Source organism: Sorghum bicolor, chromosome 3 (genome assembly GCF_000003195.3).
Source record: "Sorghum bicolor cultivar BTx623 chromosome 3, Sorghum_bicolor_NCBIv3, whole genome shotgun sequence".
In the NCBI taxonomy this organism is placed as follows: domain Eukaryota; kingdom Viridiplantae; phylum Streptophyta; class Magnoliopsida; order Poales; family Poaceae; genus Sorghum; species Sorghum bicolor.
The window spans coordinates 6,604,590-6,618,003 of record NC_012872.2 but is presented as its reverse complement, the minus strand read 5'-3'; the positions used below and the strand labels follow the sequence as shown (position 1 = coordinate 6,618,003).

Sequence of the window (13,414 nt, the reverse complement as noted above, 5' to 3'; positions counted from 1 at the left end):
GCTTCTTGAGCACGAGCGGAACATCCACGGTCGCAAGGCACTACAATTGAAGAAGAAGCTGAAGCCGATAGAAGGTTCTGCCGATGACGATATCAAGGAGATAGAAGCAGCCAACCAAATCCGGCTACGCGCCATATCGGCGATCCAGGCACTGCTGAACACATGAGGCTCTTATCGGCGACACATCTGTGTTTTCCTGCTCTTTCAGCTTTTAGTCTAGCCGATAGGACTATTATCGGCATCTTTTGAAACATTAAGTCCTGCCCCCAAACATTTAAATCCAGCCGATAGGAGTGTTATCGGCATTTAAACTTCTATGCATCGACCCATATGCTGGGGTAGTATTTCTTTAGATATTTACCATTTAATGCTCTGGGAAATTCAACTCCTTCGAGAGTTTCTAGAATATAGGCATTTCCAGGAGCCGATCGACTTATCCGATAGGGACCTTCCCAATTAGGAGACCACTTTCCAAACTTCGAACTTTTAGTCCCGATCGGTAAAATTAATTTCCATACCAAGTCCCCATCGGCAAACTCCTTAGCCTTTACTTTTTTGTCATACCATCTAGCAACTCTCTTCTTATTTTCTTCTATACTCATTAAAGCCTTTAACCGATGTCCCGCTAGATCATCTAACTCATCGGTCATCAAAGTGGCATAATCATCGGCAGCCAACTGATCTTGAAAAGATAATCGCCTAGATCCAGCCTTAATCTCCCAAGGTAACATTGCGTCATGTCCATACACCAATTGATAGGGTGACACCTTGGTTGATCCATGACAAGCCATCCGATAGGACCACAACGCTTCATTCAATAATGTATGCCACCGCTTAGGATTTTCTTCAATCTTTTGTTTGATAAGCTTGATAATTCCTTTGTTAGACGCCTCGGCCTGCCCATTGGCTTGAGCATAATAAGGAGAAGAATTCAACACTTTAATCCCCATACCGATTGCAAATTCATCAAATTCCCCCGATGTAAACATAGTGCCCTGATTGGTAGTAATTGTTTTGAGGAATCCCAAATCGGCAAATAATATGCTCCTTCACAAAATCAATCATATTGGCCGATGTGACTTTCTTCAAAGGAATAGCCTCGACCGACTTAGTGAAATAATCAGTGGCAACTAGAATAAACTTATGCCCTTTGCTAGATGGTGGATAAATCTGGCCGATCAGATCAATAGTCCATCCTCGGAACGGCCAAGGCTTTATGATAGGATTCATAGCCGATGCAGGTGCCCTTTGAATATTACCAAACTTCTGACACCCTTGACACCCTTTGAAATACTTAAAGCAATCCTCAAGTATAGTCGGCCAATAATATCCATTCCTCCTAATCATCCACTTCATCTTAGAAGCCGACTAATGTGCTCCACACACCCCTTCATGAATTTCTCCCATCAAACTCCTAGCTTCATCATCACCTAAGCATCGGAGAAGAATTCCATCAATAGTTCGATAGTATAATTCTCCTTCGAGGAGCACATACTTGGTCGCGTGAAATCGAACTCGTCTTTCAACTTTCTTAGATGGATCTTTCAAATAATCAATAATTTCTTTCCTCCAATCATCGGCATCGATTGCCGATACTGTATTAATCATAGGCTGATATCCTGAGGCATGCTGAGCTAACCGGTTGGCCTCTTCATTATGAAATCGGGGAACATGCTCTAAACGGAAATCTTTGAATTCCTTTAACAGTTGCATGCTCTTCTCGTAATAAGTTATGAGAACTTCACTTCGGCATTCATAACTCCCGGCGAATTGATTTATAACCAACGTAGAATCCCTGAAGACTTCGACAACGTCAGCACGAACTTCCCGTAACAACTCCAATCCCTTTATCAAAGCCTGATACTCAGCCTGATTATTTGTTGATGTAGCAACAATCGGCAAGGAAAATTCATACCTCCTCCCCTTAGGGGAAACTAATACTATGCCGATCCCTACCCCCCGGTCACATGTAGATCCATCAAAGAAAAGCGTCCAGGGCACAATTTTCAAAGCCTCCACTGCACCGCAATGTTGAGTCACAAAATCGGCCATAATCTGCCCTTTAACTGCCTTAGCCGATTCATAACGCAGATCGAATTCCGACAGTGCCAAAATCCATTTACCGATCCTGCCACTCATAATCGGCATAGATAGCATGTATCGGACCACATCATCTTTGCAAACAACAGTGCATTCGGCCGATAACAAGTAGTGCCTTAACTTGATACACGAAAAATATAAGCATAGGCATAGTTTCTCAATGGCCGAATACCTGGTCTCAGCATCAATCAACCTTCTGCTTAAGTAATAAATTACACGCTCTTTCCCTTCAAATTCTTGAATTAAAGCTGAACCGATAACCGTCCCATCGGTAGACAAATACAATCTGAAGGGCTTTCCTTGCTGAGGTGGAATGAGAACAGGAGGATTCACTAGATACCTCTTGATTTCATCCAGAGCCAACTGCTGTTCTTTTCCCCAAATAAATTCTTGATCGGCTTTTAGCTTAAGAAGAGGACTGAAAGCACGAATTTTACCAGACAAATTAGATATAAATCTCCTGATAAAATTTACCTTGCCGATCAAGGACTGGAGCTCAGTCTTGTTGGTAGGGGCTACTATTTTATTGATGGCATCAATAGATCTTCGACTAATTTCAATCTCCCTTTGATGCACCATGAAACCAAAAAACTGCCCTGCTGATACACCAAATGCACACTTATTGGGATTCATCTTCAATCCATGCTTCCTTGCGCACTCCAACACCCTTCATAGATCGGCAAGATGCTTTGCGAAGTCCCTGGACTTGACTACCACATCATCAATATAAATTTCTACCAGTTTGCCGATGAACTCATGAAATATAAAATTCATGGCCCTTTGATAAGTAGCACCAGCATTCTTAAGGCCAAAAGTCATAACTATCCACTCGAACAACCCAACATGACCAGGGCATCTGAATGCAGTCTTTGGAATATCTTCTTCAGCCATGAATATTTGATTGCACCCCGCATTACCATCCATAAAGCTAATAATCCGATGCCCAGCTGCAGCGTCAACCAACAGATCGGCAACTGGCATCGGGTATCCATCCATCGGCGTGGCTTTGTTAAGGTTCCTGAAATCAATGCAGACCCGAAGTTTCCCGTTCTTCTTGTAGACCGGAACAACATTGGAAATCCATTCGGCATACCGACACTGCCGAATAAATTTAGCTTCAATAAGTTTGGTTATTTCGGCTTTGATGTCAGGAAGAATATTAGGATTACATCGGCGAGCTGGCTGCTGATGTGGCCGAAATCCAGACTTGATAGGCAACCGATGTTCAACAATTGATCGGTCTAAACCAGGCATCTCGGTATAATCCCAAGCAAAGCAATCTTTATATTCCTTTAACAAATTGGTTAATTGATGCTTACATTCAGGATTTAACTTAGCACTAATAAAAGTAGGTCTAGGCTTATCACCACTACCGATATCTACTTCTACCAAATCATCGGTCGATGTGAATCCCTGGCCTAACTTTCCATCATCGGCGAACCTATCCATTAGAAACCGTCGTCAGAACCGACTGCTTGGATCGGTGGAATCTCGTAATCGGCAACCTTGAGAAAATCTTTCTCCCAAACTTCTCCTGAAATGCACCTGGTCCTCTCATAGGTATCCGCCTCAGCTGACGCAATGACATAAAAAGAATCTCCCGAGACAATCTCAATTTTGTCACCTACCCACTGAACCAAACATTGGTGCATTGTAGATGGGATGCAACAATTAGCATGAATCCAATCTCTTCCCAACAGCAGGTTGTAAGCACCCTTTCCACTGATCACGAAGAAGGTTGTCGGCAAGGTTTTGCTGCCGATGGTCAACTCTACGCATATTGCCCCCCTGACCGGAGACACATTCCCCTCAAAGTCTTTGAGCATCATGTCGGTCTTGGTTAGATCTTGATCTCCTTTTCCAAGCTTCCGATACACCGCATATGGCATGATATTGATAGCAGCTCCTCCATCAATTAAGATCTTAGTCATCGGCTGCCCATCAACCCTTCCTTTGACAAACAGAGCCTTGAGATGCTGTCTTTCATCATCGGCAGGCTTCTCGAAGATAGCCGTCATCGGATCTAGAGCCAACTGAGCTATTTGATCGGAAAACTCCACCTCATCATCACTGGATGGCGCAAGGAATTCCATCGGCAACATAAAGACCATGTTGACACCTGCCGATGGACCTTTCCCCTTAGGATCTGGTTGTTGTTGATCCTCAGGTTTTCCAGAGCTCTCGCCCTTGCTTAGCCCTTCTTGCCTTTCGTGCTGCAATCTCCTCTTCTGTGTCTTGGTCAGTCCTTCCGGACACCATGGAGGAAGTGGCTTCTGCCTTGCTGCTGGGCGTCGATTCTCTCTCGACTCCATCCGATGCGTATTAGCATCCCTGGAAAATATGAACTCATCGGGAACTCGTGCATTAGCCATCTCCTCGAGCTCTTCCTGATTCCTGGGAAAATATTGGACACGATCGCCAAGCCTATCGTGCACACTGAGCCTGCCCCCCCAGCCGATCATGAACTGATGCCCTTCCTCTGATCGGCCCATTAAATCGCCGATTGTCATCATGATAACGCCGATCGGTCCTATCATACCGATCATAACCATTGCACTCCGGACAGTCTCTGACAGTGGGAAGCTTAATATTCTCTTCCCAACAATGGATGAAGAACGGACAGTTCCAGTGATCTCTATGCCGATTCCACTCCTGTCGGCGTCTCTCTTCCTCCCGACGATAATCCTCTTGCTGGCGCCGATACCGATCTTCCCGTTGTTGCCACTTATCTCGAGGCCTTCTATGAGTTATAACGATGCCAGACCGAGGAGGCCTACCTGAGCTGGTTCCTTCATGAACCAAGCCCCTACCTCTTGCATCGGCAGTAGTAACTTGATGCTGAGGATCTACCGATGCACTTCTCTCGGCTGCTTCTAATGTTAAGACCTTAGCCTTTCCCTTAGCATCCAACATGTTTGTCGGGAAAGAATGTTGGTCTATCTTCATCGGCTTCTGGGTCTTGGAACTGTCAAACTTGATTCTCCCAGACTCTATAGCCGATTGCAGCTGCTGTCTGAAAACCTTGCACTCATTGGTATCATGAGAAGTTGCATTATGCCACTTGCAATATTTCATCCTCTTTAACTCCTCAGCCGATGGGATCACGTGATTAGGAGACAGCTTGATCTGACCTTCCTGAAGTAGAAAATCAAATATCCTATCGGCCTTAGCGGTGTCAAAAGCGAACTTCTCTGGTTCCTTCTGCCCAAAAGGGCAAGACATCGGCTTCTTGTTTTTTACCCACTCTGCCAAGCCGATGACTGGTTCCTCATCAGAATCTGAGCTCGTTGCCTCATCAACAAATGATACCTTCTTGTTCCATGCTCTTTTGGGCTCGAAAGGCTTGATGTCTTGATCAGAAATCCTCTGCACCAAATGACTTAAGCTTTCAAACTCATGAGAGGCATACTTATCCCTGATGTGTGGCAATAAGCCCTGGAAAGCCAAATCGGCTAGCTGCCGATCATCTAGAACCAGACTATAACATTTATTTTTGACTTCCCGTATCCTCTGCACAAAACCCTCAACTGATTCATCATTGCGTTGCCTCAACTTAACCAAATCGGTGATCTTCTTCTCATGAACCCCAGAAAAGAAGTATTTGTGGAATTGTTTCTCCAGATCGGCCCAAGTGATCACTGAGTTAGGAGGTAGTGATATGAACCAGGTAAAGGCCGATCCAGACAATGATGATGAAAATAGACGAACCCTCAATTCGTCCCTGTTACCGGCTTCTCCGCATTGAATGATGAACCTGTTGACATGCTCCATGGTTGACGTGCCGTCTTGCCCAGAAAACTTAGTAAAATCTGGCACCTCGTACCGATGTGGAAGCGAAATCAAATCATATGCGGGAGGATACGGTGTCCGATAAGAGTAAGTGTTGACTTTGGGTTTTATCCCAAATTGGTCTCTTATTACTTCAGCAATCTTATCGGCCCAGTACGCATCGGTCTCCTGCCGATGAGGAGGTTGCGGATCCGGCATCTGATGGTGAGCCTCCACGTGTCTGTTTGGGACACGATCCGCACGGAACATTGGGTTGATCATCTGGCCTCCAATTTGCGGACCACCAAACTGCTGTCCACCATTTTGCTGCCCCCCGACTTGCTGTCCGAGATTCATTGGCTGGTTAGGGATCCCCTGATTCTGGAATCCGGGATAGATCTGTCCTTGCTGGAACCCTGTAGCCCGGTAACTCTGTTGGGGCGTTTGTGGAAAGACTTGCTGCCCAAGCCATCCATTATTAGCGTTCATCGGCATAGGCGCTGCCGATGATTGGTAATTGGGCATCATCATTAAATTGACATACCCCGACTGGACCATAGACCTCTGTTGCATCAGCATTGAATCTGCCGATGCATTAGGCATCTGGAACATTGAATCTTGAGGATTCCCAGTGTGAGGCCTCGCAGTAGTAGTTGTAGTATACCGAGGACTCTGGTTCAACGGCGCATTGGGAGGCGCCGATGCCATAGAAACCTTGCCCCTCATGTTAGTTATCTGCGATGTACCCGGCGTCAACTCTGGAGGCATACCATAACCCCACCAGTTGGGAGGAGGAGTCAACCCTGACATTGCCGATGCCAACATATCTGTAGTCAGTTTATTCTGCCCACCTGAAGTCTGCGGGTTAGTTGTCATCGGCACAGATTGTGCATTAGTAGCTCCCAACGTACTTGGAGGGACGGCAGATTGTGCACTCGCAGCGGCCATAGCAGCCGATGGAGCCGTGACCTCCGGTGATGTTGGCTGATGATGAGTGGGGCCCACATAATCGGTGGGATTTGTCCTTCCTTGAAAGTTCTTGCCACGGCATTGAAAACCGTATTAGACAGTACGCCAGCTTGGTTGATCAAAGCACGGTTGATAGCACTGTCAACCATATCTTGAAGCTTGCCAGGATTGGCTTCGAAAGTAACCTGCCGTGGTGTCGGCAGTGCATCCTTTTGGATCACCTCGCCGCTCCTGTTTATGCTGAAGGACTTCAGGCATTGCAGCTTGTATTCCTCCATGGCTTGGGCAATAGCTTGCTTCTGCTCATCCTTGAGATTGGCTTCCGTCACGGGGATGACGTTCTCCTGATCAAAGTCAGAGATCGACATGTTGATCTTGATCTTGAATCTGTCCCACTGAGCGTGCCAAAAGATGTGTTGATGCAAAACTGATCTGCAAACACAAAGGGCTAATACCCGATTCAAACGTTAAGGCGTGCCAGCCGATTTAACCTTACTATCGGCAAAGGTGATAACTCGAATACTTTAGTCCTGACAACAGCGATGCGCCCGGATGTCACGGCTAAGAGGTACTCACGCGGAACTCGAGAACACGCCGAGCTTAAGTCGACAAATTCCTAAGAACTCGTAATAAAAGAGAAAAAGTATGACGAAGTCGTCGAAAAAAAGTAGATGCTGGAATATGAGTAAAAATGTGTGTTTGATTGATTGATAGATGTCTCATTACAAGGTCCTAGGGTCTATATTTATACCCTACTCAAAAAGCTACAACCAGACACGATTAGAATTCGAATTCCAAATTACACGGAATTTGTATACAAAACGATTTAAATAACTAAAGAAATAATAAAGCTATCCCCCGTGACAAGCTGAAACTCTTCCACAAACCGATCGACAGCTTCCGGACTCTCCCTTCATATGATCGGCAGATTCCCTTGTCATAGTCATCGGCAGACTTTCTTGTGATAGCCATCGGCACAGACACATCACCACCTATAGACTTAGTCACGTTCAACCCCTCTTTCATCGGCAACCATCCTCATCGGCAACTCATCCTGTAGACAAAACACCGCCGTCTCATTCTGCCGGTCTGGGCACGTGTCCAAAAACGGTGTCAATAAAATAAAGATGCTACGGTAACCAAATCCAAATATTTTTTGAAACTAAACAAAAGCTCAGAAAAGCTCGCTCGTGTTCACTACCGCTGTGGCACTAGCATTTAAACATATATGCCAAACCATTTATTAACTCTGCCTCAGCTCACATCACATAATAATAAAAAAGGCAAGCACGGACACAGACACAGACAACAGTCGTCCGTCCTCCCCCAAAATCCCCCATCCGCAGCTCAAAACTCCACCCAATTCAATTTCAAACCGCAATCTCCCTTCCCTTCCCCTTCACAGCTCCATCCACTCCACCCTCCTCCAATCTCCATCGCCATCGCCAATCCTGAGCTGAAAGCAAGCATCATAGCAGTCTCGCACCACGCGCGCGCGCGAGAGAGAGGCACCAACACCAGGGAGACTCACCACCACGAGACAGGGACACCGACGGGCGCCATCCCCATCCACCACCACCCTCTCTCCCAGCTTCCGTTGGCTTCACTCCCACTGCATCCCCCCCTCACTCGCTCACTTCCCCCCTGCTCCCGTCGCCTGCCCGCGCCACAGATCTCGCCCGCCGGCCGGCCGGAACCCTAATGCAGCTGGAGGCCGCGCCGGGGGAGTGACGCCGATGCAGCGCCGGGTGGTGGGCATGGCGGACGGCGACGCCAGGGGGCGGACGCTCGGCGCCGTCATCAAGGAGAAGGATGAGGAGCTCGCGCTCTTCCTCGAGATGCGCCGGCGCGAGAAGGAGCGCGGCGCTGCTGCCGCGGCCGCGGCCGCTGCGGCGGACCAGCTCCTGCTCTCCGGCGACGCAGTCGCCGGTGACGGGATGCTGCTCCTCGACCCGCCGCCGCCCGCCGGTGAGAGCTTCATTTCGGGCTCTTCTTCGGGCCTTGCTCCGGCCGTTCCTTTGCATTTTATTGTACTCCTGTGCTCAGGGAAACCCTAGCTTATCTTGTTTTGGTTTTGTGGTCGTAGAGCCCAAGCCGGCGGCTTACAAGGTGGCTGGCTGCGGATTTAGGAGGGCGCCTGGGGGAGCGGACGACTTCCTCAATGCAGACGCCGGCGACAAGAACGATTACGACTGGTGGGTGCTTCAGTTCCGAGCTTTTACTGGCATTAGCTACCGAATTCTCACTAATTAGCTACCAAATTTCTGTTATTTGGGTTGTGGGCAACATAGCCATCGGTGCCAGAATGATTATAGCCAATTCGCATTGTGAACTTCATTTCTGCTCTGTTCTATTCTCGTTTAGGGCTTCAGGGAGTTTGATGAGGTTTTAGCTGTGTAATATTAGTGCGGGCTCCCTAAATCTTGATTCCTGGTTCCCACCTTCCCGGTGCTGAATGCCTGCAGGACTGACAAAACTGAAAACTCTAGGGCTTCATAAGTTTCAAACTAAATCTTCATTCTTCAGTTGCCTTGCTTTCTGTCCATGCATTTATCTGTTAGGTTGTTGACCGTGTACCATAAAGTTTGTCTTACGTGAAACTTTAGTGATGTTAGTTAGAATTCAGTTGGTGTTGCTGGGAAGGATGGGTCATGGTGGTTGTTGGAGGCAACAGCTAGATCTCTTGTCATCCCTGGTTTCTGCTCCTTTTTCTGATTGCTTGTCTAGTTAATGCATGATCATAAAGTTGTGCTATCTGTTTCTGGAGTTATCAATCAGTTGAGTTCCTTCTCTTTGCTTTCTGGTTGGTTAGCTCGCCAATGTCTTTCTAACTTGACATGTTTCTTGTGAATCTGGTGCTTTTTCGGTAGACGTAATAGTTCTGTATTGGACACATTTTGACATCGGATGCCTTAATTCCTATGACCTACAGGCTACCAATCTTGGTCCTGGTTGATTTGAACTGTATTTGTTTGGTATCAGGTGTTAGTCAGGATGCCTTAATTCCTATGACCTGGCTACCAATCTTGGTCCTAGTTGATTTGAACTGTATTTGTTTGGTAGCAGGTGTGAGAAATTTATATGATTAGTGATAATGACACATATTACCTTTTCTTTGTTAGTTTGGGATTTTTTCTAGTTGATAGAGTATAGGATTCCTAAGTAATCAGATTATAGGTGGCCATGTTAACACATGAAGACAATTTCATTTTGTCAATTGCTTGCTGATGTGTGGTTGGTAGAGAGCAGGTGGACTATGTAACTAAGCTCACATGACATTTTTCTTTTTTGGTTCTTAGCTACTTGATTTGGTTAAGCTAATCTAAGTGGCTAGGGAAGTGATTCAAATCAACTGATTTAGTAGGTTTGTGTGTTATCCATCCAGAGTGCAAATATCAGAAACTCTGTATGAGATAGATATCTGATGTCATTTCAGACTTGGGTGGTATCCTACATATTTTGGCACTTCTGTTGCTTGTATTCTCTAAATTTAGCATTTAAGTCCATTCTGCTGCATCATAGATTTCATTGGAGGTCACTTCTGGACTGCAGTTTTGAAGTTATTATGTAACTGTTCTCACAATGAAGTTGTTTACTTTCAGGCTTCTGACGCCACCAGGAACTCCCCTATTCCCATCTCTAGAAGTTGAGTCCAAAAGGTCCCCGGTGAGCCAAGCTGGAACGCCAAAGACTCGTCAAACTGCCTTAAAATCTAGGGTGAGCCATTTGAACATAACCTGTAGTCCTGTGCTTCGGTTCTTGGGAGTACAACTGTACAAAACTGTCATAAGCAATATTTCTAACTTTCAATTCAGCAGGCATAAAGTCATTGAAATTCCAACTCATGGTGGGATATGAAACTGTACTTTGTAGAGAGGGATGGATATCAGTCATATCAGGTTTCCTATAACAAGCAAGGTCCCAAAAGATGATCCGTTGCCTGCTGAACCTACTATAAGATTAATGCAAAGATAACATTTATTATTTTCGTTGTGTATTTGACGTGAAGTGTGCTTTTATGCTGGCCTCTGTTGTCTAAAAAGCCTTTTACTAGTCCTTATCGTGGAAGTTCAGGTGATGAATCCTAGGTAATTTATGATTTCTTACTAGAAATCCTTTCAGTGAGCTACTTGTGGTGTTACATTATACTTTCTATAAGTTTGATAAGTAAATCATCAGATTCATTACTTTCTGTTATATCTTCTCATAATATGTTATTTCAGTTGTCCAATCATCCAGATCCTCCATCAAGAACCAACCTTCCATTAAGGACAGCATCATCAAACAGCTTGAACTCAGTTGCTACAACCCGCCGACCATCATCGTCTGGAGGGCTTACTACTAATTCATCAAGGCCTTCAACACCAACTGGACGTGCTGCATTGACAGCTAGTTCCAAAGGTTCAAGACCTTCGACCCCCACTTCCCGTACAACTGTTCCTGCCAAAACTGGAGCTTCTGCGCCAAGATCATCAACGCCGACTTCTAGATCAACACTTCCGTCAGCCAGGTCAACAACCCCTTCAAGCAGGGCAGTTGCCCCTGCTAGCAGGACTTCAGCTCCTTCAGGCAGAGCATCCGCACCTGCTAGTAGGTCATCAACACCTACTTCAAGGTCATCAATACCTGCTACCAGGTCAACAACACCATCATCCAGGCCCTCCATTCCAGCGCAAAGCAAGCCTACATCAAGGGCATCAACCCCAACAAGGCGACCTTCTGCCCCTTCAGCCCAGCATGGTAACTTGGCTGCACCAGTTAGATCGTCCTCAATCTCCAAACCAGGTTCTACAATGCCCAAAGGTTCTTCACCAGCAAAAACTGCAGCACCAACACCTTCAAGAGGCAGCTCACCTACTGTCAAATCAAGACCATGGAAGCCATCTGAAATGCCTGGTTTCTCTCTTGATGCGCCTCCAAACCTAAGGACATCGCTACCAGAAAGACCAACCTCTGCCACTAGGGGCAGACCTGGGGCACCTAGTTCTAGATCTTGCTCTGTTGAGAGTGGGCCAGCTGGTCGACCAAGACGACAGTCTTGCTCTCCCTCCAGAGGAAGGACTTTAAGTGGCAGTGTGCCTTCAGGGAGCTCCATGCCAGCAGTGAGAAGATCACATCTCAATGGAGGTGACAGTGTGAATCCAGTTCAAATGGGTAATAAGATGGTTGAAAGGGTTGTGAACATGAGAAGGCTAGTTCCTCCAAAGCATGATGATCAAAGATCCAGCCTCAATAGTCTATCTGGTAAATCTTCGAATTCTCCAGATAGCTCAGGCTTTGGTAGAACTTTGTCGAAAAAATCACTGGATATGGCACTTCGGCATATGGTATGTTTTACTTCTGCTCAGTTTAGTTAACAACATTATCTATGTTCAGTTGATTGACCTTGAGGTGTAATTGTTTACAGGACATAAGGCGCAGCATTCCAAACAATTTACGGCCTCTTATGACAAGCATCCCTGCATCATCTGTTCATAGTGCACGTTCAGGATCCACAAGGAGCAGACCGATAAGTGTTTCAGACTCACCGCTCGCAACAAGCAGCAATGCTAGCTCGGAGCCGAGTGTCAACAACAACCTGATGTGCCTGGACAGTATTGATATTGATGATGAGTTGTGCAGCGATAGAGCAGGACCCTATGGACGTTGATTCACTTATTTGCAAGAAGTATAAAAGGCATAATTCTGATGGAACTATTTGGCTACAGAATGTTCAGAGCAGCAGAGTAGAAGATCTCCGAGATGATCCCGAGTATCTGACGAGCATTATTATTTTGTTATATTTAGGTTCTTCGAATGTTCAATATTTATCCAGCTCATTCTTGTCATGTCATGCTCTGCAGCTCCATGTGCAATTTCAACCCTGGACCTTAATATGCTATTGAAAAGTGTCCTTTTATGTGATGAGGCCTTGTTTAGTTCACTTCAAAACCCAAAAACTTTTCAAGATTCCTCAATACATTGAATCTTGTGGCACATGCATGGAACATTAAATATAGATTAAAAAAATAATTAATTACATAGTTTGTCTGTAATTTGCAAGACGAATCTTTTGAGCTAGTGCCAAATGGAAACGAAAATGCTATAGTATCTTAAAAAAAACTTTTCACCTTCCCAACTAAACAAGGCATCTCTAGAGTAGATTTGGTAGTGGAAAATGTTGCACTGGCTGAACAGTTGTGTTCCACAACATGACAACATTATGTGTCGCTAATGTGACGTCTTCTAAACACAAACTAAGCAGTCTCCTCTTTTTTTCTCTCTTTTTTGATGATAAGGGAGCAGCAGTATCAGTTTGAAGGGCTCTGGATCTGTCACAACCGCATAATGCCGTCTGCTTATAGTTTGGGATGAAAACGGATCGGATACAGACAATACGGACAGATATTACTGATATCATATTTGTTTTCATATTTTTGGTCGGATTCAGATTCGAATACAGATAATGTCAAACATGTCGGATAAGATACGTTTGGATGTCGATATCATAAATATACAATTTAAGTATTCGGATACGGATACGGTATCGGATGTTGAATATTCGGACTCGGATACGGACAGATCTGAAGCTAAACGA

At 45.5% G+C, this 13,414-nt stretch overlaps 1 protein-coding gene across 1 annotated transcript; it reads left to right on the top strand.

Annotated features, from left to right (window-relative positions):
- On the top strand, positions 8,135-12,760 carry LOC8073328 (mucin-5AC). The gene is made up of 5 exons (XM_002457344.2): positions 8,135-8,805; positions 8,924-9,032; positions 10,440-10,554; positions 11,061-12,164; positions 12,245-12,760. The coding sequence occupies exons 1-5, from the start codon at positions 8,574-8,576 to the stop codon at positions 12,485-12,487; spliced, it is 1,803 nt and encodes a 600-aa protein (XP_002457389.1). The 5' UTR covers positions 8,135-8,573; the 3' UTR covers positions 12,488-12,760.